The sequence below is a fragment of the Hypoxylon fragiforme genome (genome assembly GCF_022984875.1).
Source record: "Hypoxylon fragiforme strain CBS 206.31 chromosome Unknown GGS25scaffold_10, whole genome shotgun sequence".
Lineage (NCBI taxonomy): Eukaryota > Fungi > Ascomycota > Sordariomycetes > Xylariales > Hypoxylaceae > Hypoxylon > Hypoxylon fragiforme.
In genome coordinates, this window is record NW_026054765.1 from 1,174,433 (window position 1) to 1,199,522 (window position 25,090).

General features: G+C 48.8%; 8 protein-coding genes across 8 annotated transcripts; 5 read left to right on the top strand and 3 right to left on the bottom strand.

Annotated features, from left to right (window-relative positions):
* Nucleotides 1-238: 238 nt before the first annotated feature.
* Nucleotides 239-4,411, bottom strand: GGS25DRAFT_82275 (uncharacterized protein). Its single transcript, XM_049266050.1, has 3 exons — nucleotides 2,840-4,411; nucleotides 592-2,781; nucleotides 239-505 (listed from the first exon to the last, which is right to left on the bottom strand). Exons 1-3 carry the CDS (start codon nucleotides 4,127-4,129, stop codon nucleotides 431-433), a joined length of 3,555 nt encoding a protein of 1,184 aa, XP_049112243.1. The 5' UTR covers nucleotides 4,130-4,411; the 3' UTR covers nucleotides 239-430.
* Nucleotides 4,412-5,100: 689 nt separating this feature from the next.
* On the top strand, nucleotides 5,101-7,296 carry GGS25DRAFT_510298 (PK beta-barrel-protein domain-containing protein-like protein). The gene is made up of 2 exons (XM_049262638.1): nucleotides 5,101-5,244; nucleotides 5,349-7,296. The coding sequence occupies exon 2, from the start codon at nucleotides 5,384-5,386 to the stop codon at nucleotides 7,085-7,087; it is 1,704 nt and encodes a 567-aa protein (XP_049112244.1). The 5' UTR covers nucleotides 5,101-5,244; nucleotides 5,349-5,383; the 3' UTR covers nucleotides 7,088-7,296.
* Nucleotides 7,297-7,350: 54 nt separating this feature from the next.
* On the top strand, nucleotides 7,351-9,260 carry GGS25DRAFT_82320 (TBCC-domain-containing protein). The gene is made up of 5 exons (XM_049266051.1): nucleotides 7,351-7,562; nucleotides 7,851-7,948; nucleotides 8,016-8,176; nucleotides 8,233-8,880; nucleotides 8,934-9,260. The coding sequence occupies exons 2-5, from the start codon at nucleotides 7,897-7,899 to the stop codon at nucleotides 9,135-9,137; spliced, it is 1,065 nt and encodes a 354-aa protein (XP_049112245.1). The 5' UTR covers nucleotides 7,351-7,562; nucleotides 7,851-7,896; the 3' UTR covers nucleotides 9,138-9,260.
* Nucleotides 9,108-10,752, bottom strand: GGS25DRAFT_82456 (uncharacterized protein). The gene is made up of 3 exons (XM_049266052.1): nucleotides 10,733-10,752; nucleotides 9,215-10,679; nucleotides 9,108-9,125 (listed from the first exon to the last, which is right to left on the bottom strand). Exon 2 carries the CDS (start codon nucleotides 10,055-10,057, stop codon nucleotides 9,488-9,490), a length of 570 nt encoding a protein of 189 aa, XP_049112246.1. The 5' UTR covers nucleotides 10,058-10,679; nucleotides 10,733-10,752; the 3' UTR covers nucleotides 9,108-9,125; nucleotides 9,215-9,487.
* A 694-nt stretch (nucleotides 10,753-11,446) lies between these two features.
* On the top strand, nucleotides 11,447-13,565 carry GGS25DRAFT_510310 (BPG-independent). Its single transcript, XM_049262639.1, has 3 exons — nucleotides 11,447-11,658; nucleotides 11,810-12,162; nucleotides 12,220-13,565. Exons 1-3 carry the CDS (start codon nucleotides 11,628-11,630, stop codon nucleotides 13,396-13,398), a joined length of 1,563 nt encoding a protein of 520 aa, XP_049112247.1. The 5' UTR covers nucleotides 11,447-11,627; the 3' UTR covers nucleotides 13,399-13,565.
* A 131-nt stretch (nucleotides 13,566-13,696) lies between these two features.
* Nucleotides 13,697-15,109, top strand: GGS25DRAFT_510311 (armadillo-type protein). The gene is made up of 2 exons (XM_049262640.1): nucleotides 13,697-14,114; nucleotides 14,359-15,109. Exons 1-2 carry the CDS (start codon nucleotides 13,951-13,953, stop codon nucleotides 14,900-14,902), a joined length of 708 nt encoding a protein of 235 aa, XP_049112248.1. The 5' UTR covers nucleotides 13,697-13,950; the 3' UTR covers nucleotides 14,903-15,109.
* Nucleotides 15,110-15,207: 98 nt separating this feature from the next.
* GGS25DRAFT_510313 (programmed cell death protein 2) lies at nucleotides 15,208-17,025 on the bottom strand. Its single transcript, XM_049262641.1, has 2 exons — nucleotides 16,837-17,025; nucleotides 15,208-16,762 (listed from the first exon to the last, which is right to left on the bottom strand). Exons 1-2 carry the CDS (start codon nucleotides 16,966-16,968, stop codon nucleotides 15,467-15,469), a joined length of 1,428 nt encoding a protein of 475 aa, XP_049112249.1. The 5' UTR covers nucleotides 16,969-17,025; the 3' UTR covers nucleotides 15,208-15,466.
* A 171-nt stretch (nucleotides 17,026-17,196) lies between these two features.
* GGS25DRAFT_510315 (uncharacterized protein) lies at nucleotides 17,197-19,493 on the top strand. The gene is made up of 4 exons (XM_049262642.1): nucleotides 17,197-18,192; nucleotides 18,255-18,586; nucleotides 18,647-18,865; nucleotides 18,942-19,493. The coding sequence occupies exons 1-4, from the start codon at nucleotides 17,776-17,778 to the stop codon at nucleotides 19,237-19,239; spliced, it is 1,266 nt and encodes a 421-aa protein (XP_049112250.1). The 5' UTR covers nucleotides 17,197-17,775; the 3' UTR covers nucleotides 19,240-19,493.
* The last annotated feature ends 5,597 nt before the right edge of the window (nucleotides 19,494-25,090 follow it).

Genomic DNA, 25,090 nt, shown 5'->3' on the forward strand with positions numbered 1-25,090 from the left:
TAGGTATCACGAAATACCATAAATGCATAGGTACCTTATGTAGGTAAATGTTGGGTTTTGCATTTGAAACCTACCTACATAGGTATAACTGATCTTACCTACCCACATTGTCCATGGAGAAAAAGCAAGCCACCCGAATATCAAACGCCCACATAACCCCACAGTTCTTGTGATATCTCGGGCTCGTGTGCTATTATGTATGTATAAGCACGGCAAAGCTACCTACATATGTTGTTCCCGATTTACCTGCCCAGCCCGTCCCCAGGTATGTACCTACCGTCAGAGATCCCTCCCGAAGAATTCCAAGCCAACGCCTTCAGACAAGCCAACTGTCTGATTTCGATACCTTTTCTGCATAGCAGGTAAGGTACCTGCCTAGCCCCTTATTCAAAACACACAAACACAGAAAAAAAAAACACCCGTTAACTAACTAATGTTTCGCACAAAGGTCACCAATATTCGCTATAAGCTCGTTGATATGGTATGGTTTCGTCGTCACGCCATCCTGCCGTAGGTAGAGCTTAATATTAGCAATCGTCGGACAACAACAAGCAAGCGACTAACGTCTAGTTTAAGGTCTTTGGTACTTACCATGCCAACCTCGATAGCATCGCTAACCTGCTTACTCCTCACGTTGGCCGTAACGCCCAAGATAGGAATATGGCCAACAAGTTCGCCTTTCGCCTCGAGCCGGCGGATCTCGCGAGTAAACTCGATGCCGTCCATGACGGGCATCTCGATGTCGCAGAGGATGACGTCGAAGGGACTCCAGGATATGCCCCTTTTCTTGCTGTCGATCATCACGTCCAGGGCATCCCTTCCGTGGTTCGCGGCCTTGACGCCAAAGTTGTGGTTGCGCAGCTGCTTGCACAGGACCTTCTGGTTGACCAGGTTGTCCTCGACGACAAGGATCCTGAGCGGCAAAGGTTCGATCCCGGCGCTTTCTAGATTGGGTGGCGTCTCGGGACTCGTGGTCTGGTCTTCCTCCTCGTTTGATGTCACGGCGGTCCCGTCCGCCTTCAAGCTAAGGGACCGAGTTAGCCGGATGAGGGGGGGTTCCACGACCTTGGGCGAGCCCTGGGGGAATTCGCATTCCTGGGTCTTGACGTAGAATGCGAAGGTGCAGCCCGAGCCGGGGCTGCTGGCCATGCCTATCTCGCCGTCAAGCATCTCCGTGATCTGACGAGAGATGAACAGTCCGAGGCCTGACCCGCCGTACTCCACATGGGTTCTTGGGGAGGCCTGCGCGAAGCGATCGAAGACCTGGGCTTTCTCGTTATTCGTCAGTCCCTTGCCGGTGTCTTGGACAGTGAAAGATAGGAATATGTCTGACGATTGCTGCGCTGCGCCTTCGAAATCCAAAGGTTGGCCTGTAGCGGATACGGGGGTGGCAGGTGAATATCGCTTCGGTACATATTCTACACCCAATTCTTCTTCCAACGGTCGATGGTTATGGGCAGATATCGTCACAACTATTTCCCTCACTTTCGACTGCTTGGTGAACTTTATAGCGTTAGTGACGAGATTGATCACGATTTGAAGAAATCGAGTTGGGTCTAGTAGAACCCATTCGATACCTAATGTCGAAAGTGAACTGTCTTCGACGATGGTAAGATTGATGTTTGTCATTTTCAGCTCGACTTTAAAGATCTTGAGAGACAGGCGAACCAGCGCCATAGGCTGCATCGGAATAGGGGATACCATGAGCAAGTCCGAGTCGAGTTTGGAGATGGTCAGTACGTCGTCAACGATTTGCTTTTGATGCTGTACACAGTAAACAATGGTGTTGGCGGCATCCAGCACATTGCTGATTTGCGACTTCAAATATTTCTTCATCGGATCGCTGATGTCAGGGGTGCGTGGCTCCTCCAACACGAGATTGAGCTTCTCGGAGCCTTTTCGAACGGACTCGATGATTTCTTCGCTGCAATGCAGGACTGCTGACAAAGGATTGCGAATCTCGTGGCTGATCATATCCATGAAATGCTCTTGCTGCGTTCTCGATCGTATAGCTTCCTCCATTTTGTCCGTTAATACCTTAACTGCCATCTTCTGCCCACTAATGTCGACGATCCAAAAGTCGATATAGTCAACCTCACCATTTTCTTTAAACCGAGTGAAGCCTGTGGAGAGAACATAAGCACCGTTGGGGGCAGTGGCATCGTCCCCTAAGATGGTCTCAGTGTTATCCACCAGCTGGAACTCGATAGTCTCGGGGCCAGGGTATGTCTGCAACCGACCAAAGAAGTCCGTTACCTCCTGCGCGTAGTCCTCGTGGATCCAAGGGATCCATGGCTTGCACTCGGTAACAGGTTCTTGTCCAACCCCGAAAAAGGAGCGCCATGCATCGTTCCCGAACAAAATGAAGCCATCGCCATCTGTACGGCAAATACCGAAGGGGCAATGTTCCGCATAATTTCGCCATTTATCCTCCGACTCCTCGAGGTCTTTGGAGCGGGAGATGAGCTGCTGCTCAGTCCACTTCAGCTCGCTAATGTCCATCGTGAGAATCATAACGCTCTCGACCTCGCCCAGCTCGTTCAGATCAGAATAGCAAGCACATATACCGGTTCTGTACTCGGAATACACATGGCCGCGACGGAAAGGTTCCTTGGAGTGGATCTGGAATGTTCCCCCTTTTTTCTCTGTCACCACTCTTTTCTGCCACTGCAAAAGCAGACCAACATCCTCTGGTATCACGCTGTCAGACCAGCTCAAGTTCGCCTGGTCAGCAGGGCTGAGCCCAGAGAATTTGTACCAGGCATCGTTCGCGTAGAGTATCTAGTAGCTGTCAGTAAACCTATATACGCAGCATTATTTTAGATCCGTGCGCCAATACTTTACCCTCGGTGTCCGTGATGGCGAGGCCAGCAATGGACCGATCCGCGAAACGAGAAAATCTCATTTCGCTCCTTCTGCGATCTAGCTGTGCCCTTTGCGCCAACTCATTATGACGGGCCACCTCCTCCGATAACCGTGTCCTCATGATTTGCGGCGAGGCAAAGGCGGTTATGAGATGCAGGAATCCCCGGAACTGCTCGTCGTATCTCCTGTATGGATTCAATCCAACCACCATGAATGCGGCGATGCTGTCGTCGGCCAGGAACGGCACGATGGCAAACTGCTTACAAGGTAAGTCACTGTCGCTACACCCGATAGCACAGAGAAATTGCCGCATCGATGGATCGTTGACTTCTAAGACCAATGTTTTGTCGTTTTTCAATGCCGCCAACATGCTCGGCGTAAATCCATCGACGTCAGATACCAGATCCATATACTCCTGTTCAATGCAATGGTCATCGTCGAGGCCAATGGCACCTTCGAAATGGCATGGGTGGTTAGGCTTGCTGGGGGGAGCATTAATGCTAAGCTCCTCATCGAGTGAATACAATAGTGCAAAGGGGATATCTTTTTGGTCGTAACTTAATCCGTCTAACATGGCAAGCCAGAGCTCTTGCATGTTCTTCGTTTTCCCGGTAAGACGGGATAACTGGTGGATACAAACGTTCTGTCGCGATATTATGACCTCTCCGGTCCGGTCTGAGGGTATGCCGTAGGCGCCCATGACGTCCCCTTGGTCGTTGGTGATGGGGATCACTTTCCAGTCAAAGTACCGTTCTTGCATGTAGTCCTCCTGCTCGATAAGCAGCACGGTACCGAGACATGATTCCGTTTGCTTCGTTCGGCGTTGTTCCGATATCTTCTCAGCTAGCTGTTGCCAGATAGAGGTGAAGATGCGATTAGCATCCATCCCCATCACGTCTGGGTTCCTTTGTCCCAGTAATGGAAGGTATGCTTCGTTGTAGAGTATAGCGGAAGATGGCCCCCAAAATAGCACAGCGGGAGTGGTATCGACCAGGAGGAAGCGTGCCGCATGTTGTAGTTCCGAAGTCCAGCTCTCGACTGGCCCGATAGCGGAGTGGCTCCAGTCGACGTGGCCAAAGAAATTCTGGATAGGTGAGATCACAGGGTTGGAAGGTGTCTTGTGCGGCTGATTGAATTCTTCGGCTGGCGATCTACTGGGTTGGAGACCATGTAAATCGCGAGACGAGTGTCCTTCGAGGGGAAAAGGGACCGGGCCATGGTTGGAAATCATCACGGCACCATAGGTGTCACAGAACCCGACCATTGTCCAGCAATCATCTAGTCAAAGACTTGCCGAAAGGAAAAGCAGAAACCCCCTAAAAAGGAAGAAGAAAACTGCCAAGACAGTTGTAGGAGATGGGAGGTCTCGGACAACAACGTATGGTAATAGATTGGTGGATGGATATGGAGTGTGTTGAAGCTTTAGGTGATATCCAAAAATTGTCAGGTTAGAAGAAGTCAAATTCGCCTCACAGGTTGGGCTGAGGTGGGATAGCGGCGGCACTTGAACCTGACCATTTGCACTTCGCGACGTCGAGATCCCTCCAGTGTATGCATGACCATTACTCGTCGACTGCATTAGTTTGAAGCTATCCATGGATATCTAACAACTAAGTTTGGTACCTAAGTAGGTCCTGACAACGTCTCTATTTCTGTTAGTAATATCCCAAAGAGAGTTTATCTGCGTGACAAGTTGATGGTAACTGATGGGATGGGAACTGAGTTCAACAAGGTTGTAGGATCTATGCTAGACTGGTCACGGATTCGTCATGTCCTTTTTAAGCCACCCAGTAGGCATATAGTCAGCATGTGTGTAGGTAGGTAGGCACTACTAGATATGAAAACGTTTCATTATTCCACAATGAACTGTCATCAGGGATGAAGTAGCTAACTTACTTTACTTTACCAAACTAGTGTATTGGAAGCCAGTCAGTAAAAAGGGGGAAGATGGGGAAAGGGGGGACGGGAAGTCAATGTCAACTTGTCTACCTAAACAAACACAAGAAACCGTTTGATATCCCCTCACCCCGTTCCAATCAACCTTTTTCCTTTGCTGATTCATATATTTTGTTTTGTTGATATTACTACCGAGGGATGACTTGGATTGATTGTTTGAAACTGAGGATTACATACCTGGGTAAATTTCGACGTCGTTTGCTATATCATCTTCTACTATGTAGTTAGCCTAAAATGCATATGCACCTATCTGTAGGTGCTTACATATTGTAGGTAGGTAAGTCCGGAGATGAATCTGGGGCCTATCGGGAATATGTCCGGATTTCAAATGCCGATTTTAAAAAGGTTATCTTAACATCTTTACCACCTATATCCCACCTGCATAGGCGTGTGGGTCACCGGTACAGATAGATAGTTTCGGTGGTGAGTCAGGCTTGATAGATTAATAATTTCCTATGTAATCCAGCTACCCCCCCCCCCCCCCCCTCCCCCCTCTCCCCATCCGCAAAATTCTTATCCTCAACCAGACAGGTTAGTAGCACAGTTGCCTAAGAAAGAAGCAATGGGGTCCCTAGCGTCCGAAAGCGACCTCTTCCTAGCGCCGGTCCCGCCCAAGGACACCGTCCTGAATTTGCGGACGGGGAAGATCCGATCCCTAGGGGGCGTCAAGGGCCTCTTCTCCGCCATCAACAAGCAGCCGCGACAGGGCCGCCTTCGTCTGGTGACCAACGGCTTTGTCGGCGACGAGCGGCAGTACGTCCCGCACCAGAGCGACGACAACGCGATCCACCAGTACGACGCGCGGCACTACGAGGCGTGGAAGAAGATCCTGCCGGACCGCGAGCACAAGTTCAAGGTCGGCGCCTTCGGCGAGAACCTGTCCACGGCGCACCTCTCGGAGTACAACGTCTGCGTCGGCGACAAGTTCCGGCTGGGCGAGGAAGCCGTCGTCCAGGTCACCATGCCGCGGCAGCCGTGCTACAAGCTGAACCACAGGTTCGAGTACAAGAAGATGTCCAGCCTGATCCAGAGCAACGGGCGCACCGGGTGGTACTACCGCGTTTTGAGGGGCGGGGAGGTGCAGGTGGGCGATGAGATGGAATTGCTGGAGCGCATCAATCCCACCTGGTCGCTTTCCAGGGTGCAGCGCATTCTCTACAAGGACACGGGCGACCTGGAGGCGGTGGCGGAGATAAGTAGGCTGGAGGGTCTCAGTAGAGAATTCATCAACCTCCTCCAGAACCGCCTCTCGAAGGGCACCGAGAACATGAATCTTCGTCTATTGGGCGATTTCACAGTTCCTTGGCGGCCATATAAGTTAGTTGACAAGGCTCGACTGACGCCCCGAGTGCAGAAATTCGTATTCCAGTCGGACGATGCGAATATCGAGCCACAGGATTTACAATTTAGGCGGTTTCCTCACGTGCGCCTTCGATTTGGTCCCGATGCCATGTTTACGAGGGCTTACTCGGTAGTTTCAGGAGACATGAGGAGTTTCGAGCTAGGAATCGCCAAAGATGACAATTCACGCGGCGGCTCTGCATATCTACACGACAAACTTGAGGTTGGCGATGTTCTAGAAGTAGCCAAGGGGCACAACGCAACCATAGACATAATGAACGGGAATCAAGGAGTTGGTCGGATTAGACATGTGTTTATTTTGGGCGGTATAGGCGTCACGGCTTACATCAGTGAAATCAAGGCCCTGAGCAAGAAGTCTGCGGACCTCGAAATACATTACGCGGTCCGCAGTGGGGAAGAAGCTGCATACGTCGAGCGTTTACCACCGGATAGGACAACTATCTACGCAAAGGATGAGGGTCGACGATTGGACGTCGCAGCTCTTGTCCCACCCCCAGACGACTGTAGGGATGGAGGTAAGACCATGGTGTATTGCTGTGGTCCAACCACACTACTTACTAGCTGCCGTGACATGACGACGAGGCTTGGCTACCCCCGGTCCCAGATCCATTTTGAAGAGTTCGGTAGCACCGCGACGGGTACGGGCGATCCATTTGAGGCGGAGATCAAAGCTACTGGAGAGGTATTCCAAGTACCTCGAGAGAAGTCTCTGTTGGATGTCCTCAACGAGGCCGGCTTCGGCATAGATTCCTCCTGCCTGGTGGGGAACTGTGGGATGTGTACAGTGGACGTGTGTAAGGGGAAGGTTGAACATCAGGGGGTAGCTCTTGAAGAGGAACAGAAGGAGAGCAGCATGCTGACATGTGTCAGTCGTGGAAAGGGCAGAATTGTGATTGATTGTTGATTGGACCCAATGTTGTATTCATATGTTAGCGTAGCGTATTTTGTTTATACCGTTTTCGCTCGAGTTCATGTAGAAGGAGATGTAATGTATGGACTCTGGAGAGGTGCAGTAGTATACTTACAGCCAGTAACCTACTAACCTACATGTAGGTTATATGTATGTAGGGTACCTAGTACAATGTGGAATGACACATACATACCGGAACCGAAGCTAAGAAAGAACAAGTGATGAAAAAACTCAAAATCAACTAGGTTAGGTTAGTGGTATGGGTTACCCCGCATAACCTGGATGGGACTGATGGGTAAGATCCAGTGGATAAGTGACTTGCCCCTCCAGGGTTCTTGCTCTTATCGAATTAAGGCAGGATCCAGTTGAATGCCGATGCTCCTAACCTCTCTCTTTACGCCACTAATACCCAAGTACATATTGTATCTCCAACTAACGACGACATAGTGCAGTGAAGGGGTCCTGCGATGTATGCATAGACGAGAGAGGTATCGTGATCCATGCTCATTTTCTAATTGTACCACTCACCACCCTCACCACCCTCACCACCCACATACCCCCTCTACGAATCCTACATGCCTACCTAGTACCCTACGTGGTACCTACCTACTAAACCCCAAGGTATATATAATATCCTCTTGTCGTCTCATCTACCATCTTATAGTACCTTTCGATCATCCCCTTATTACACATACCTGAACTATCACTTTGCAATCCTCAACTTAAATATGGATACTCAAGTGTTTATTCCCTTCAGACCTAGCCTAATAACCGACCTCAACGGAGGAATCCCAACTCATAAGATGTCCGACTCCAAAGAGCGATTCTTTCGCTACTTTCAAGCAGAAATAACGGGTAAGATATGCATTCTATCTTGTTGTAAATATTAAGAGTAATGAACATTTAACTGACCCCGACGAAGCTATCCAGGACCAGATCGATGACTTAGCAACAATGGCCGCGGTGGGAGGAGAACGACAAGATTGTATTGACAACGTATTATCTGGAATCTCTCGCCTGTCAAACGAAGTGATGGACGCAGGTGACTATATCCCGGCGTATGACCAACGAACGTACTCCCAGGTACGCATCAGCATAGACAGTCAAGATGCGCCTCCTCTATTCTCACACATAGATAGGCTATCAAGGCCCTAACCGACAAACTCAACGAGACCACCGCCAAGTTTGCCCCAAAATCACGCTTCCAGTTCAAGTCCAAGTCGTCCAAGCCAGCATCTGCTGCATCAGCTCCGATAGTGGACCCGCGAGTACGCACGGCGTTTAGTAATGTTGGATCCAAGCAATCGCCGGTCCTGGACGCGGCAAAGCGCGACGCCATGAGTGATCTGAAATCTGCCAAAGACTACAATGAAGAGCTGGAACACCAGTCAGGTGTGAGGAAGCCGAGTTTCTCGAACGCGAAGAGTATTTCCATATACGACCACACCGGATTACACATCATGCTCCCTTCCACGGCCTCGAGAGCCACGTCGTCGGGCAGCCTAGCAAACCTGGAACGCTGTGTCGTCGATATGACTATCCCTACAAGTACTGGAGCGCCGTTTGCAGGATTGGTCTTGAAAAATATAAAGAACAGCCTGATAATTGCGGGACACGTAGCGGGACCGGTACACATGACTGGGCTGGAGAATAGTATTGTCGTGGTCGCTTCGCGGCAAGTCCGCATCCACGAGTGCAAGAACGTCGACATCTACCTCCACTGTAGGAGCCACCCCATCATCGAAGATTGCTCAGGCATGCGATTTGCACCGCTACCCGAGCTTTACGTAAGTTCTCCAAGCAAGCCAGCCTCGTGTGTATGTGGCTAATCTTGGTACAGACGAGCGATTTGGAGATAAAGGGAGAGGATCAATGGGACAAGGTAGACGACTTCAAATGGTTGAAGACCGAGCCGTCCCCGAACTGGAGCATCCTGCCGGAAGAGAAGCGGATTCGGGAGGATATATGGAAGAACTCGGTGCCTGGAGGGCCAAACCTGAGTACGGACGACATATTACGGAAAGTAGGGGTCCTTAGTTCGTGAACATCCGATTAGGAAGAGTTGCAAGGTGGGTGCTTAATTCGTTATGGCGAGCGTGATGACACTTGGGGATTACACACCCAAATATTGATGATTTAGAGCAGCGTCAGTAGACCCTTTTATTTCTTGTACTCCGTATCACAAATGTTAGTTTTGTAATATACGCCGAAATTGATGCCCTTTCCTGCATGACTGCTCGTGAGCCATCGTCGGTGGTATCATGTCCTGAATACCGAAACTCCATGTAAATGCAACTGTATGACAGATGCCTGATGCCGCGTGGGTGCTCATATTCTCATATCGGCCGCGCTCCTGCCCCTTTCCTACATATTTCATTCCTTCACCACCCCCACCTAATCCACAACCATCCTATCCCTCTCCCCCCCTTCATCCTGCCCCGCAGCCGCCAACCGCGCGCCCATCTCGCACAAGCGAGCCAACATGTCGCGCTGCCTCCCCAGCCGGGCCTCCAGCTCCGCGATCTCGGCCTCCTGCTCGGGGATGTCGCGCCCCACGTCCGGCAGGCTCTTCACCTGCGCGTGGGCGCGCTGGAACCGGTGCTTGAGGACGTCGGCGGCGGGCGCGATTTCCTTGAGCGAGAGCTCGCCCGCGGCGTTGCTGGCGTGGATGGTGGTTTGGGAGTGGGAGTGGGAGTGGGATTGGAATTGCCGCTGCGGGTGCGCGTGCGAGTAGGACTGCGAGGAGGTGGCTGTTGCTGGCGGTGGTGGGGGGGGAGGTGGTTGGGAGGGTGTGGGAGCGGCGGCGGGAGTCGCGCCGCTGGTGCTGGCTGTGGAGGTGGTGGGGATGCGCAGGCGGTTGAGGAGTACGGCGAGCTCGGTGAGGGTGTCCAGCGTGTCGGGGTTCAGGCCGTCGGGCATGGCGAGGATGGAGGGTTGGGGTTGGGCTGGTTGGTTGGAGGTCATCGTAGGCTTTTATTTTATTTTTTTGGTGTTGGTTGGTATTTGTAGAGTTGATGAGGGAGGTGAGGGAGGACAGATGGGCGAAGAGAGTTGAAGTGCGACTGTGCAGGTTTCCTTACGTAAAGGCGAACCTTGATGGCGAGAGGTACTACAAATGTACAGTAAGTATGTATGTAGCTGTTGCTGCAGTGCAGCCTTAAAGTTAAAACGATGGCTAACAATGGGGCTAGAAGTCAATGTCGATAATCGCGTCGACGTTGATTCGATCGTGGATGCTGTAACAATGTACGAATGCTTGCAAAGGTTCCACTCTGTCGGTGCTTTCCAATAGATCCCTCCCGGTATCCCCTTAAGTGGCATAAAGCAGCAGCAGACACACCGTTACTAAAAATAACACCAAGTACATCATTTTCAATCCACTATTTCCACCTTTATCCACAACCCCATATATTGATCCATTTTTCATTCAAATACAACGCGGTACAACGCTGGCCGGCGCTAGGTTATTCCGGCATTTAATGCAATTGTAATTGAGTACGCCAGCGCCACCCAGGCTGACGATACCGATCCAGCTACGCGTCGTTTGAACGCTTCTTCTAATCTTGAAACCGGTACGCTACGCGACCTGGATAAGCCGTATTTTAGATGAGGCTATTCCCTTTTACGGCTTGTCCGTACCTGCAAGCAAACGCGGCTCTCAAACGACCTGTAGGGGGGGCAAGTTTGTTAAAGAAACCATATTTAGGGACGTTCTCGTCGAGGATTAAAGTTGATGCTAAAAAGTATGGTAAACATTAAGCCACGATCTCGATGTGGCACTTGTATTGTGGCTTAATGTAATTCTAAGTACTGTTGGTACAAGTGCCATACGCAAAAATAAGTGGTAAACTAAGTACCTACAGAATTTGTTGATTTTATTGGATAATAGATTTATGGGGCGGTGGGTAAATTGGCTTGGTTGTATCTGCTACTAATTTTAGTAACGGTGTGTCTGCTGCTGCTTTATGCCACTTAAGGGGATAAGAGGGAGGTGCACTGACGTCAAAAACAGAACTCCCTCTAAATTCCTACCTGGGATGAGGTGGGGTTACTAGGGTCCTTGTATACTCCTCTCTTTCACCTAATTCTTTAAAGCTATTTCTTTCACGAACATTATTTTTGTAGATCCTCCAGAGTTATTGGAAATTGAAATTGACGTAGTTACAAGATAAATCAATCACATGGATTTGCACCTAGACTCGACAAATTATCTCATGGTAAAGGGGATTAATAATTAGCGGTATACCGTAGTGCATGAGAAAAAAAAAGATTATGGGACCCCACCATAGACCATATCGATAGCTCATAGGCCCTTTAGGCCCATAAGTCTGTGGGGAGTTGATAGCATCCCACCATCATGCGAAACATCTCAACATTTCAAACGCAAGGCCGTTGCGTCCTCTTCTCTCTATAAAAAAATCACTCAATATATCTCACCTACTTTTCCTTTCCCTTTCTTCCCTAAGACTCTCACATACTATTCTATACTCATAACACCCTAGACTATAGAAATTCATAAGCAATAAATCCAAAAATGACTACCCCAAGCCAGAAGGCCTGTTTGAGTGCGTCTGATTCTCCTGTTTTGTCTCCCTCTCTTGCCCCTCCTCCTCAGATATCTAGATCCAGACAACCTGATTACTTCACTTTTGCTTGCTATGTTCTCATTTACCTCGAGATCGGTTGGCTAATTTTGTACGTCTTGCGGACTTACAGTCGTGATTGACGGCTGGGGAATTCCCTCTGCCGAGTCTCCCAAAAATGGCGACGCCATTGCCGCCGCAAAGACCCCCGTCATGGACGAGCTGTCCAAGAGTTCGACCGGATTCACCGAGCTAGAAGCATCCTCCCTTGCTGTTGGCCTTCCCGAAGGACTGATGGGCAATTCGGAGGTCGGACATTTAAATATTGGAGCTGGAAGAGTTGTATGGCAAGATGTCGTCCGTATCGACCTCACTATCAAGAAGGGGGAGCTTGCCGACAACGAGGTTATTAAGAACGTTCTGAGCCGGGCTAAGAGTGGCACTGGAAGACTTCACCTATGTGGTCTTGTCTCTCACGGTGGTGTGGTAAGCTGGATTAATTAACGCAACCCTAGTCGCTTGTGGCTGACCCAACTTGTCTAGCACTCCAAACAAACGCACCTGTACGCTCTTCTTAAGGCTGCCAAGGCCGCAGGCGTTCCCAAGGTCTACATCCACTTTTTCGGTGATGGCCGTGATACCGACCCCAAGTCCGGCGTTGGCTATATGCAGGAGCTCCTCGAAACCGCCAAGGAAATTGGTATTGGTGAGATCGCCACCGTCGTCGGCCGATACTACGCTATGGACCGAGATAAGCGATGGGAGAGAGTCGAGCTTGCCTTGAAGGGCATGATTCTTGGCGAGGGAGAAGAGAGTTCAGACCCTGTCAAGACTGTCAAGGAACGATACGAGAAGGGCGAGAATGATGAGTTCCTCAAGCCCATTGTCGTTGGCGGCAAAGAAGCTCGTATCCAGGATGGAGATGAGGTCTTCTTTTTCAACTACCGATCAGACCGTGCTCGACAGATCACCCAGCTACTAGGTGATGTCGATCGTTCGCCCAGACCCGATTTCCCCTACCCTAAGATCAACCTCGTTACCATGACGCAATATAAGGTTGACTACCCCTTCGAGATTGCCTTTGAGCCCCAGCGAATGGGCAACGTTTTGGCCGAGTGGCTAGGCAAACAGAGTGTCAAGCAGGTTCACGTGGCTGAGACTGAGAAATATGCTCACGTCACCTTCTTCTTCAACGGTGGTGTGGAGAAGGCCTTTGCTCTAGAGACTCGAGATGAGTCGCAGGACCTGGTGCCATCTAACAAGAGCGTCGCAACATACGACAAGGCCCCTGAGATGAGCGCCGATGGCGTCGCTAAGCAGGTCTGCAAGCGACTTGCGGAGCAGGAGTTCCCGTTCGTCATGAACAACTTTGCCCCTCCTGATATGGTTGGCCACACTGGTGTATACGAGGCAGCCATCGTTGGGTGCGAAGCCACTGACAAGGCCATCGGTTTGATTCGTGATGCTTGTAAGAAGGAAGGCTACATCCTCTTCATCACTGCTGACCACGGCAATGCCGAGGAGATGAAGTTCCCCGATGGAAAGCCCAAGACTTCTCACACGACTAACAAGGTCCCCTTAATTATGGACAACGCTCCTAAGGGTTGGTCTTTGAAGAAGACTGATGGTGTGTTGGGAGATGTTGCACCCACCATCCTAACTGCTATGGGTCTACCGGTACCGGAGGAAATGACTGGCCACAGTCTCCTGGTGGTTGAATAAATAAAGGCATTGCTTACCTACTAGATACCTGGGCAAGTTTATCACGCTGGGTTAGATGAGGGATGAGGAATGAGGATTGGGTTAAAATAGAGGCGACATGGGCGGCGTAGAGATACCAGAAGTATTATAAATAAGAGCTCATAAATATATGTGGCTATTCATAATGGATTTGAAATGTTTTTTTTTTTTTTTTTTTTTTTTGCTGTTTGCGTTTAATATTGCGATAAATGTTTTGTTCTGCTCTTCAATGTTGTAATAGAAGTTTGACTCCTTTATCGTTGACCTACCTACCCTAGGTAGGGTACCTAGTAGTATAAGCAAGCATAAGAGCATAAAACTTACTAAGATATCATGCATAAATTGTAGGTATTAGGCATAACTATAATCAGGCTATGCCTCTTAGGGATTAGTGCGCACACGCACAATTCCCACCTGTCCAAAACTTCTACAACTTTCATCGCCGCCCCACCATGTTCAACTTTTTCCCTCTTTTGAATTTTGACCATCGTGAAAGGACTCGATTCGATTTCCTCGCGACCAATAACTTCCAAGATGGATTCCGAAGACCCCCAAGAGAGACCTGAGGATATTACCAGCATCATCAATGGTTTAGAGAGATATAACCCCGAGGCTGTAGGCCACCTTGAGGACTACCTGCGCCTTCAATGCGAGAGCCGATACACAGACTCCAACGCAAACCGGACATTACTGAAGCTGTGAGTATTACCTCAAATTACAATATTCTCTAATTTCCGCCTTGGCTTAAATGATGATCAAATTAACCACGTTTCCTATTACCTGATATGCGGCGACGAGGTTAAATAACCATCGCCCTTTTGATGTTGTTTCTTTGCACCTGACTGCCAACTATTATTGCGTTCTGCACTGCTCAAAATATTAGTCCAAGTTGAAAAATGCATGAATATGATAAACCAGAAAAAGCTAACCACTGGACTCCAGATACCAACTCAACCCTGACCGCGTCAAGGATGAGGTCATCACGAATGTTCTAGTGAAAGCCTTGACATGCTTTCCTTCGCCACAATTCGCTTTGGCGCTACACCTCATCCCTCCATCCCTCTTGGCACCTAACTCGCGAGCCGAACTACCTGAGGCCATCACCAAGCTGCGAGAACTGAGCAACCAACTTCAAGGAGCACAATACGCGCGTTTCTGGGCGACGTTGGACTCGGACGACCTATATGCCGATCTTACTACCGATATCGATGGATTTGAGGAGCTCATCCGTGTACGCATCGCCACACTCGTCAGCCACGCCTACCGTGAGATCGAGTTGTCTGTTCTAGAGCAGTGGCTAGGTCTAGAAGGCCAAGCCGCTCTCAAGTTCGTTACCGAGACAGCTGGCTGGAAGGTTGACGACAACAACCTAGTCCAGATCCCCAAGAACCCTGAGAATGAGGCCAAAAAGACCGAGGTCCGTGAGGATGTCAACGTGGACATGTTCTCGAGAGTCATCAGAAGGGCTTGGGAAGAAACCATATAAGTAATGCGTTTGACGATTCTGGCGATGACAAAAGGGCGAAGGTGACGGTACAAACCAGCATTGGGAAAAAAGGCTTTATAGTCAAAGTCTTTGGCGTTACGGGCGACAGTTCAGGGATCCTGAACCTTGATGTGTACTGCTTATTCCGCCGTTTATGAATAGGCGGCTACGAGTATCAGAAATGAATAAACACTACGAACTGACAAATTTCATGGTTTTTCGTAATTATTTGTGATCTGGTCTTTCCATCTCCATCTTCTGCTAACTCCTCCAACTTGCGACGTAGGTATAATTGTCATGATATGAAGACTAATGGTGTCAGAGTTCATCTAGAGGAATGGATCATATTTACTAGATGCTTTGTATGGAAGGAATGTCGCCAGGTCTTTGCGCATAACAATCTTGATGTATAGCATACCTAAGACGCATGTATATTATATTCACTCGTAGGTATCGTAAATTTCATTTTTAACTCGGTACACACACACCTCCATAGTTCACCCTCCAGCCTCGCCCCCCCCCCCCACTCTTTCCTTTTCCGTATCCTTTTTTTTTTCACGCACACTACCGTCTCCCAGCCCCAGAAGAGCCTGTCAACTCCTCCCACTGCACACCCGCCCACTCCTCCAGATAGCCAACCCTCCCTTCTCCCTCCTTCTCTTTCTCTTCTTCCGATGATGATAGGGCAACAACGTGCCGCGCCTGACAATCCCGCTCGCACACCCCGACAATGACGGTGCCCCAGTCCATGCCCTCGAGCGACAGCTCCTCGGCCTCGAGCTCCGTGATGGCGTGGGGGGTCAGCTGGACTTCGAAGGTGCGGGGGGACCCGCAGTTCGGGCAGCGGGGGATGCGGTTGCTGTTACCGTTGCCGTTGGCGGTGGTTGTGGCTGTGGAGATTTTGCTGTCGATGCCGGGGCTAGGGGAAGGGGAGAACAAGCGCCCGACGGAGTCGGTCTTGCTGTAGAGCAAGGGCTGACCCGAGAACTCGTACCGGATCGCCTGCTCGGGGTTCTGCGAGAGCCGGTCGGCGAAGCGCTGGAAGGCGGCGTCCATGCTGGATTCGAAGACGTCGCGGTCTTCTTTGCCGTTCTTGCCGACGGTTTTGGTGTTGGGGTCTTCGGAGGGGTCGACGTCCATACGTGTGGATTGCGGGATCGTGGTAGGTGTGGGGTCCAGGGTCTCGAATTCGGCGTCTGCGAGGTACGAGATGGGGTAGGCGGGTGGCTGGGAGGAGACCGGGGGCCAGGGCTCGGGTGCAGTGGGAGGGGTTTGTGGTTGAGTGTTGTTGAGGGAGAGGGTTTGTGCGAAGGTTTTGGGGAGGGACTTTAGGTCTTCTTCGGTTGAAGTTGCGGTTGCGGGGGGTGTAGGGCTTCCATTCTTGGGCTTGGGGCTTGATTCTGCCTGTGGTGCTGCTGCTGAGGATGGGCTGCTAAATGGATTTCCTGGACTGGAGAAGGGGTTGCTACTCGTCGAAGCGGCAATGTTGGTCGTTGAGAAGGGATTCGCGGAGCCTAATGGTGACCCTATCGTCTTGGCGCCAAAGAGCGTCTCTCCTAAATTAGACGGCGGTTTTGGTATCTCTTCTTTTGGCTTCACCTCTTCTTGTTGCTCTTTCTTCTTGTTCTCTGTTACTGCTGTGGCACCGAGAGATATCCTTACGCTACGTAGGGCGCGGATGCTGCCCTCCTTCCGCCGGCAGGTTTTGCGCCGGCATGCGAAGACATATAACCGTCGCTCGTGGCCGGGGAAACGGTCTGGCAACTCTCCGTTTAGTTGTAGTAGCAATACCATCAAGTCTTTGCAGACCTTGCAGCGCGCGAGTGCGGCTGATGGTGGATTGCTTGGGTCTAGCCATTCCTGTATATAAGTATTCGTATTAGTTTATGAAACAGGTGGAAATAGCTTCACGAAAAAAAGGAAGCACCACTTACAGGATGGCCACCTAAACGACTTATAGTCTCGTCGCCAGGGTCTTTTGAGGCGTACCCGAGGAGCACATTTGTCTCGGTGAAATTGTCATTTTCGTTTTCATCAGCAGATGAGTCGCTATCGTATGGCGCCATCCTGAATTATTTTCTACTTGTAGTATCTAGTATTTAGTAGATGGATGGGGGTTGATCGCATCGCAAATAACTTTAATCTTTTTTTTTCCCTTTTGTCGCATTCGGAGGGGTTGATTTGATGGAGGGGCTTATCGCTTATCGAGGTGCAAGGATAACTTGGGCTACGTAATGGATTTAGGTGGTCTGTGCCCTTCCCCTTTTCAGGCCTTCAAAGAAATGAAGATTCAACCATCTCAAACATGACAACCACAACGCTGTTCAACTACTATGTAGCTACATTAATCATAGTATCATGCAAATACTTTCCATTGATAGCCCTATCCCATCAATAATGCCTAGTACTATATACATAGTAAATACCTGGTATATATGTAGTATCACGTGCGTACCTATGCACGTATAGGCATCCATGGATATCGGATATATCTACCTATAGCAGCCATCCTCTTCCCGCCCCAGCCAAACCCCTGAGACGATCTGTACTTGTCATACGACGGAGTGATAGGTATAATTGATATTTTCAATCCGATTACCAATGTACCTAGTCAATCTACCCGACTCCGGCCCCTTTCGGGAATAGTTACCAATCCTCGGATGTCCGATTCGCGTGTATCTAATCACGACTCGTGATTTCTCCGAAAGTTGAAGTAAAAAAAGCAAGTATACGTTGATGTCATTCGTTTCAAAATCTTATTTAGGTACCTATATATAATACTATGGAGATACTCACATACCGCACTACAAGTACATACGTACCCTCAGTACTTTTACCTAGTACTCTCCTTACTTTCCAATAGCTCATTCAAAATGTCGCCCAGTCTTCTAATAAAAGATGTCCGCATCTTTGATGGCGAAAATGAGATACCAAACGGGAGCGTGCTTGTAGAGAATGGTCTCATCAAGTATGTTTCCCCTGGATCTTTGGAGGCAACCGATGAATCAACCATCGTCCTCTCAAAACCGGGATATACGCTCATTCCAGGAATCATCGATGGTCACGTACACACGCACCTCGACAAGGAAAACACGGGACTTGCACAATCTTTGAAGTTCGGTGTAACTACCGCTTGCGATATGCACCAAGAGGCGGAAGATGTAGCTGCCGTGAGAGAGGAAGCCGCACGAAACCCCGATATATCGGATTTCAAGACTTCAAGTTCGGCTGCTACCGTACTAGGTGGATGGCCTGCAGCAGTTGTCACCGCCTTTGACACATCTGAAGAGGTTGGTGACAGTTTAGAGACTCCCAACGATGCCATATTCCATTGAGACTTACACCAATCTAGACCCTAGCCAAGGTTGCCACTTGGCCGAACTTGCAAACCTTGGATGATGTCGAGGCTTATATTCAAGACCGTATCAAGGACAAAGCTGATTATATCAAATTGATGCACGAAGATGGAAGCAGTCTATCCGTCAAGCCGACAGTACCCCCTTTGGAACTTCAGAAGGCCATTGTGGACGCTGCTCACCGACATGGCTTTGTAGCCGTCGCCCATTCTTTGAGCCTACAAGGGACCCTAGATATTCTTCGTGCCGGAGTCGATGGATTGACACACACCTTCTGCGATAAGCCGCCGACGAAGGAGCTGATTGACGCATATTTAGCTAACAATGCGTATGTCTTGTTGGAAAATCCATCATCGTGGGTAAGAACCTGAACTAACTACGATACTAGCCATTGTAATCCGACCTTGGCAACAATTGGCAGTCTCACCACCGAAGGAAAAAAGGAGCAAGAAGCTTATGCTCACGATCCTCGAGTCGAGAAACTGCTAAGTGCCCACGGTAAAGCAGCACTCTGCGAATGCATGGCTTTTAGCAGCGATAGTGCGAGGGTGGAATACGCTTATCAAAGCGTCAGGGAGATGAGAGCGGCGGGCATTGACATCATTCTGTGAGTACCTACCAAGTACCTGTTAGCTTTGAAGTGACCAGCCCACCGAATAGACTCACACTTATCTTTTCTTCAGCGGCTCCGATTCGGCTGGACCCGCGCGCGGAACGGGCTTTGGTATTACGGCACATCACGAACTAGCTCTGCTGGTCAAGAAATGTGGCTTCACGCCCAAGGAGGCGTTGCGATCTGCCACTTCCTTGGTAGCCAAAAGACTGCGCTTCCATGATAGGGGTAGGATTGCGGAAGGGTTGAGGGCAGACTTGGTGCTGGTGGAGGGGAACCCTCTCGAGGATATCGACCATACGCTTGACCTCCGGGGTGTATGGAAGCAAGGAATTCTTTGCTCGACGTATAAAGACCTGGTTGCTTGAGGGATAACTCTGAGATAGGTACATGAGCCGTTGGCCCCTGGGTTTAGGGTGCATAAGGCATATAACTCCAATACCTAGAGATTCCATAGTGTTCCCACCTGTCCCTCCAATCTATCACTCACTTTGAATGGACTTACCTGTCACAAGCCTTTGGAATTTCTCCAACCAAGCATATCAATAACCCATTCGGCCGTTATGTGTACATGTGTACATGTGCTAGTCACTAAGGTTACAGGAATTTAAATCCTGTACGTACTCTCACGTCAGTATCTTGATGATATTTCTGTAATCACTCATACCAAGTCCCCGACAGCCAATCATTTGATCCGAAGGCACCCAAGCTTCAAACCGGAACGGTTCGCTCCGCTGCCGAGAATATAAACACTTACTCGCCCCTTTTCGGCTTGTGCTTACATGAGGCTGCCATCCTAGACCTTAAATCGACTACAGCCCCTTACCCAACCGCGCTCCCGCCACAGCCTGACTGCTTGTTATCTCAATAAAGCAGGCTGAATTCCTTATAGCATCCTACGTAATCACTCTACATTTTGACACAGTTAGCCATTTCTTTCCTATGTGCAACAAGAAAAAGAGCCCCTATCATGCCCAGTCATGCATTTTGCCTTTGACCCGATGTTGGTGCGACTCAGGTCTCCGCCATACAACTGTGCACTGGTTGGCGATAGTGACACGCGTCAAAGAGAGGTTTTCCCGGTATAGCAAGGTTCTTTTGGATTAAAATGGTAGTCTTCGTTTCTTGGCGATTTCGTACGCTGAACATATGAGAGCCATGAAGTAGTAGCTTTGAAACTCTATCGAGTAGAGTCATGAAATTATAACAGGATGATAGTAACTAAAATGATGCGGTTTGCTACTATAAGCCTACCTACGTTAATATAGCAAGTGTGCATTATCTGCTACACTGATTGGTGTGTATCAGCTCATAGGAATCTGTTAATCCTCTCCTCGAATTTCTTAAGTGCATATGACTCTATTTGCCCTCTTCCCAAGTCCCTAAATCACATACGTAACTATGAGAATTTCGATATGTGAGTATCAGTCTGTGATCATCGCCGCTTTGAAATAGTTATCGAGATGCAAATATCACACTCACAAAAGAATGAATCTTCATATTTTCCAAGGAGCTGTCTCTTGAATGCTAATACCTGGAACCCGAGAACCGACATCAGAAGTAGCGGCAAGAGAAATAACGACGAACTCACCCTCTCGCTTTTATAACATGCCTGGGTACATAATCACTTTGTTTTTGCCCTTGCAGAACGGCCCTTGATACACTTGTTCATTCGTGTATACTACACTTAGTAGATAATCTCCTCTTTATGGTCCGCACATTGATCTGTTGTTCCATTCTTACCTGCCCAGTACCTAGTATTTATCTAGCTACAGTACTAGTACGTATCGCCAGTCCACTCCTCTATTCTACGCCCCAAAAATTCCCAGAAAAGCTAATCCTGACGATCTCTAATATCACCAACCAAGATATCACCAACCAAGATATCACCAACCAAGATATCACCAATCAGAAATTCAACTTCTCAACCAACGCTCACCAATGGCATCCCAATCAATCCCCGGGCTTCCCTACCCCCTAACATCCATCATCATCCCCGGCGCCTCCTTCACCATCGCCCTCTCCCCCAACCCCAACCCCACCACGATCCCCTCCCCACCAACGCCCCCGCCACCAGACACCTCCCTACCCCTCCACTCGACCAGCCCGCGCACCATCGGCGCCGTCGTCGGCGCCATCGCGGGCGCGTTCCTCCTTTTCACCATCATCGTGTGCACCTGCGCGTACCGCAAGCGCGAGTTCTTCCGCGCCGGGCTCGAGGACGCGATCGAGTCGCAACAGCATCGCACTGGCCGGAGCCGTAGACTTGCGGCGGACGGCGCGGGGGGGCTGGGTGTCGGCGGTGGTGCTGGTGCGGGGATGCGGGGGTCGCTGTCGATGACGAGCTCGGCGGCGTCGGCGGGGTCGCATGTTGGTGGGGGTGGGGGTGGGCATTGATAGTGTATTGGTGAAGGGGAGGGGGGGGTGTGGTGCATATGATAATGAATGATAGGGGGTAGGGGAGGGAGTTACTGTTGGAGAATACCTACCCGTGGAAAGGGGGGCAAGGGGAGAGAAGGGGGGGTGGTTGTTGGTGGGCTAATTAGGAGTAATGATTCATTGAAGCGGCTTAAGAGAACTAGAGAACAGATACAATACCGTCGGTGTATAAAAATGCGTGAAGGAGTATTGAATCATATCATTGTACAGGAGGTACGACTAGTACCTAGTACTACCTAGTAGGTAGTATATGTACACTGTACAGTGCATGATAGGTACGTACCGTATGTAGTCTTCTCCACTAAGATCCACATTGTACTGCTTCACGCCACGCTAAGCCCTAAATAGGTGGGGCCTGGTGGGCTATCTACACGTGTGTGTTGTGTAACTACGATAACTACTACGACCTTGAACATTGATAAAATGATATGATCCATGGAGGATGTAATACTATTGAATTGCAAAAGGAGATCAGTTTTGATCTAAACCTTTAATAAGAATCAAGCATTGCCTTTCCCCGGGTCTTATCAAGTAATGATGGATCAAAATTGCTTAATAACTAACTATGCTGTTTCTCCCCTCCACCATCCACAGCAGTAGACTCATGGGACTCGCATTGATCTAAGTAATGGTATACATGTATACTACCTATTATGGTAGTTGAAGACTTAAGTGTCCTTAAATTCTAATCTGATGGGTCTATCTCTAGCCATTCATCGATTCGCATTTCTTATGGCCTAACCTAATGATTGGATCCCGGTGTACGTACGTAGCTGTCCGGGGTTACGTGCTCTTTGGCATGTACTAACTAGTGGGTAATAGTGCATACCCGGGACTTGTACCCGATCTAGATTTCTCGGCCCGCCCCATCCAGATCTTACACAGCCATAAACCTTGGCAGTGCTCCAATTACCAGTGTAATACCGTCCATAGCTATTGTGGTTGATTTCCTATGCTGCTCTCATTATTTGATTTATTACAGTAAAAGTCCTGGGAGTTAAAAAAAAAGTAAGATTATTCACGATCGTAACATCATATTAGATTTATACCACCTGGAGGGGTCGTGATAGGGAGTGGGATTGAAGCTGAGGCTGAGGTTGAGGCTGGATAGGAAATTGCGGCATATCATCAGAACGAGACGGGGGTCATAGGTAGGCAAAGCTACCTACCTAATGACGGCTTTTAGTGACAAGTATTTTGAACATAAGCGTTGATATTAAATTCAGGTGCGATGTAGTTAAGTAGGTAGAAAATTTGGAAGGCGTAGAACAGTATTTATGTTGTGTGGTTCTAAACCCCTCAGGAGGTAATGAAGGCTCCAAGGCTATATACATGATGGCCCCTTGGTTCTAGCTAGCCCTCGCATAAACCTTTGACAGAGAAGGTGACCCTAGTGTCATAATATCTCCTGACGTCCTCGGAATAGATCTCGGTAGTATTGGTAGACCCGTAGGACTACTGTCGGGATCGGTACAAGGTATCGATAGTAGTGATCTGGTCTGGGTGGCGTCTCGCTATGTGGCTCATAGGAATGTATTAGGAATTGTATGCTTCCAGTTTTCAGGCATCGAAGATTTAGAGGGTAATGTATACCTACCTAGTAGCGACTCACCCATTATAACAAGCCTTATTAGAGTTGTTGAACATAATTTGAGATTGAAAACCTCGAATCTTGCTGAGCTTCAAAGTTGACCAGTTTCTTGAAAGCTGATCCGTTTGATGGGAATGACGAGGTATATATTGCTCCGTAGGGACTCATACCGACTTTTCACTTCCTGACATTCCTATATCTTGCATACTTAAGTACATGGTGTGGGAAGTGCCATTGGCTACTCTATAAATCCATCAAAAGGAACACCTCCATTGAGGCATCAAAACGATAACATGGGTGGAACGAATTACATACCAACCTGATAACCACCCGACTGTCTAGCCCTTGATATCGCCAACCAAGAAACGTCTGGAAAACTGGACCTAATGTCGGTGTCTTTCTAAAGCTAGATCTATCAGTTTTTTCTTATTCATGTACAGCTACAATGACACATATGAGGGGATGCATAAAGGCGCCTACCTCATACACGTATGTAAATGGCAATTCAGCATCCCGAGATACTACCGACTAGTTTCCGTGTAGGAAACTTGCCTTGGTTTAGGATGAATATTCCTTCTCCATAAACAGGGACCTCAGTTATCAGACATCGAGATTGTTCACAGGGGGAGACTAGCTGACAGAAACTATACGATAAATTCATAGGTTCATAGACATAGTTACTGAAAGATGATAACAGTGCAGGTACAACAGACTTGCTGGTAAATTAGTTCGGCTGTAAGTACTTAGAAGATTGAATTTGAGTGAATGGAAAGATATTTGTACCTACCAATGTCATTGCAGAAGGCACTTGATTATAACAGATAGGAATTGCAAATAGGAGCACTCGGCATAATTCAATATCCTTAAATGGAAAAAGGAACCAGCCTTAAGCCACAACACTTACTTATAATCGTGTAGAAGTAAGAGAAAATGTGATTTCTAACAGAAGCTGATGAGGGGTTTCATCGATACTATTTGCTGTGCGAACGGATGATTGACTAGATTCATGTACCTAAGTGTTGAGGATCCTAGTCCATCTAAAGTAGATATTCCGAGGATCGACCCAGTTGTTAATGATCGAACCGGGCCTTGTACAAGTACCTGGGGTTTGTGCCCATCTTTGAGTTCTCAGAAGTGGTAGATGGGAAGTCGGCACGACCTCCGTGGTGATAGGTGGTGGTAAAAGTAACAACGTATCGTATCCCCACTTCAGAGTCAATACTCGAAAAACGACTAAAGGCTTTTGAGGTGATGTGAATAACTGATAGCTTATCAAACGAGCATGGAATAATCCGACAAGCGAACGTCCTTCAGGACGTTATGGCGGGACAGTTTGAAATCGACGTATTTCGACCAACATACGGAACGTGATATCCAGTTAGGCTGCCATACAGACCTGTGCCTAGCCATATTTCGAGGATACAAATAATCAGAGATCATCGACGCTAGTTAGGTGAGTCTCTACAGGTATATTGGTCGAGTGATAGCGGTAGCAGCGACAAGCCACATCCATGCTATCTGCATAAAACTTCTCGAGTTAGCAGAGAGTACTGCCGTGAGGTATCTGCTATAGGCTCAGGCCGCTCGGCTTAAGGAAAGGGAGGGAAACAACAGCACTGACCACGGTCTACGGCAGCATCATCCGGGGGATGACGTGGCTTTGGCAACATTGCCTTACTCTAGTAGCCGCCTACAGCTTGGCAGATTTTGGAGTCTGCAACCTGAAGAAGCACCGTCGGTCTCAGATCTCCTGGTCTCGACTGAGATTTGCTCCAAACTGATGAGACGGAGTTTTTCGAGCTCCGAGTCGCATACGAGAAGTCGTGAGAATCAAGGGATCGGTCAACTAGATCGATGTATACCTACAAAGTGCAGCTCCCCTTCGTAGGAGGGTTGATGGGTTAGCTCAAGAAAGGGTCACGCGGAGGCACTTTCTTTGAGCTCACATTTTGGTTTGAAAAGAAACGAAACGAAACGAAAAAAATGGAAAAAGAAAGAAAATAACAAGATAAGATAGAAGAAGGGGTTGTGAACATACCTACTCTAGCAGTTCTATGTCTTTTGAATCCATCGTCACATCGTCACGACTGGCTTGGTGAATCGAAAATTTTAGGAGAAAAGCCAAAGTTTTCCACAAAGAATATTGTGGGAAGAAGAAAAATATATAGTGAGCACATCATAGCAGTGAC

What these genes read in the sequence shown, in the direction of transcription:
- GGS25DRAFT_510310 (XM_049262639.1), top strand. Translation starts at nt 11,628, where the DNA reads ATGACTACCCCAAGCCAGAAGGCCTGTTTGA. An exon ending in AAGCCAGAAGGCCTGTTTGA is followed by an intron (nt 11,659 to 11,809) that starts GTGCGTCTGATT and finishes GCGGACTTACAG; the next exon opens with TCGTGATTGACGGCTGGGGA. An exon ending in TTGTCTCTCACGGTGGTGTG is followed by an intron (nt 12,163 to 12,219) that starts GTAAGCTGGATT and finishes CAACTTGTCTAG; the next exon opens with CACTCCAAACAAACGCACCT.
- GGS25DRAFT_510313 (XM_049262641.1), bottom strand. Translation starts at nt 16,968, where the DNA reads ATGGCGCCATACGATAGCGACTCATCTGCTGATGAAAACGAAAATGAC. An exon ending in GTCGTTTAGGTGGCCATCCT is followed by an intron (nt 16,763 to 16,836) that starts GTAAGTGGTGCT and finishes ACTTATATACAG; the next exon opens with GAATGGCTAGACCCAAGCAA.
- GGS25DRAFT_82275 (XM_049266050.1), bottom strand. Translation starts at nt 4,129, where the DNA reads ATGGTCGGGTTCTGTGACACCTATGGTGCCGTGATGATTTCCAACCAT. An exon ending in TCACGGACACCGAGGGTAAA is followed by an intron (nt 2,782 to 2,839) that starts GTATTGGCGCAC and finishes GACAGCTACTAG; the next exon opens with ATACTCTACGCGAACGATGC. An exon ending in ATGCTATCGAGGTTGGCATG is followed by an intron (nt 506 to 591) that starts GTAAGTACCAAA and finishes TACCTACGGCAG; the next exon opens with GATGGCGTGACGACGAAACC.
- GGS25DRAFT_82320 (XM_049266051.1), top strand. Translation starts at nt 7,897, where the DNA reads ATGTCCGACTCCAAAGAGCGATTCTTTCGCTACTTTCAAGCAGAAATA. An exon ending in ACCAACGAACGTACTCCCAG is followed by an intron (nt 8,177 to 8,232) that starts GTACGCATCAGC and finishes ACACATAGATAG; the next exon opens with GCTATCAAGGCCCTAACCGA. An exon ending in CACCGCTACCCGAGCTTTAC is followed by an intron (nt 8,881 to 8,933) that starts GTAAGTTCTCCA and finishes ATCTTGGTACAG; the next exon opens with ACGAGCGATTTGGAGATAAA.
- GGS25DRAFT_82456 (XM_049266052.1), bottom strand. Translation starts at nt 10,057, where the DNA reads ATGACCTCCAACCAACCAGCCCAACCCCAACCCTCCATCCTCGCCATG.
- GGS25DRAFT_510311 (XM_049262640.1), top strand. Translation starts at nt 13,951, where the DNA reads ATGGATTCCGAAGACCCCCAAGAGAGACCTGAGGATATTACCAGCATC. An exon ending in AACCGGACATTACTGAAGCT is followed by an intron (nt 14,115 to 14,358) that starts GTGAGTATTACC and finishes ACTGGACTCCAG; the next exon opens with ATACCAACTCAACCCTGACC.
- GGS25DRAFT_510315 (XM_049262642.1), top strand. Translation starts at nt 17,776, where the DNA reads ATGTCGCCCAGTCTTCTAATAAAAGATGTCCGCATCTTTGATGGCGAA. An exon ending in CCTTTGACACATCTGAAGAG is followed by an intron (nt 18,193 to 18,254) that starts GTTGGTGACAGT and finishes ACACCAATCTAG; the next exon opens with ACCCTAGCCAAGGTTGCCAC. An exon ending in GCATATTTAGCTAACAATGC is followed by an intron (nt 18,587 to 18,646) that starts GTATGTCTTGTT and finishes CTACGATACTAG; the next exon opens with CCATTGTAATCCGACCTTGG.
- GGS25DRAFT_510298 (XM_049262638.1), top strand. Translation starts at nt 5,384, where the DNA reads ATGGGGTCCCTAGCGTCCGAAAGCGACCTCTTCCTAGCGCCGGTCCCG.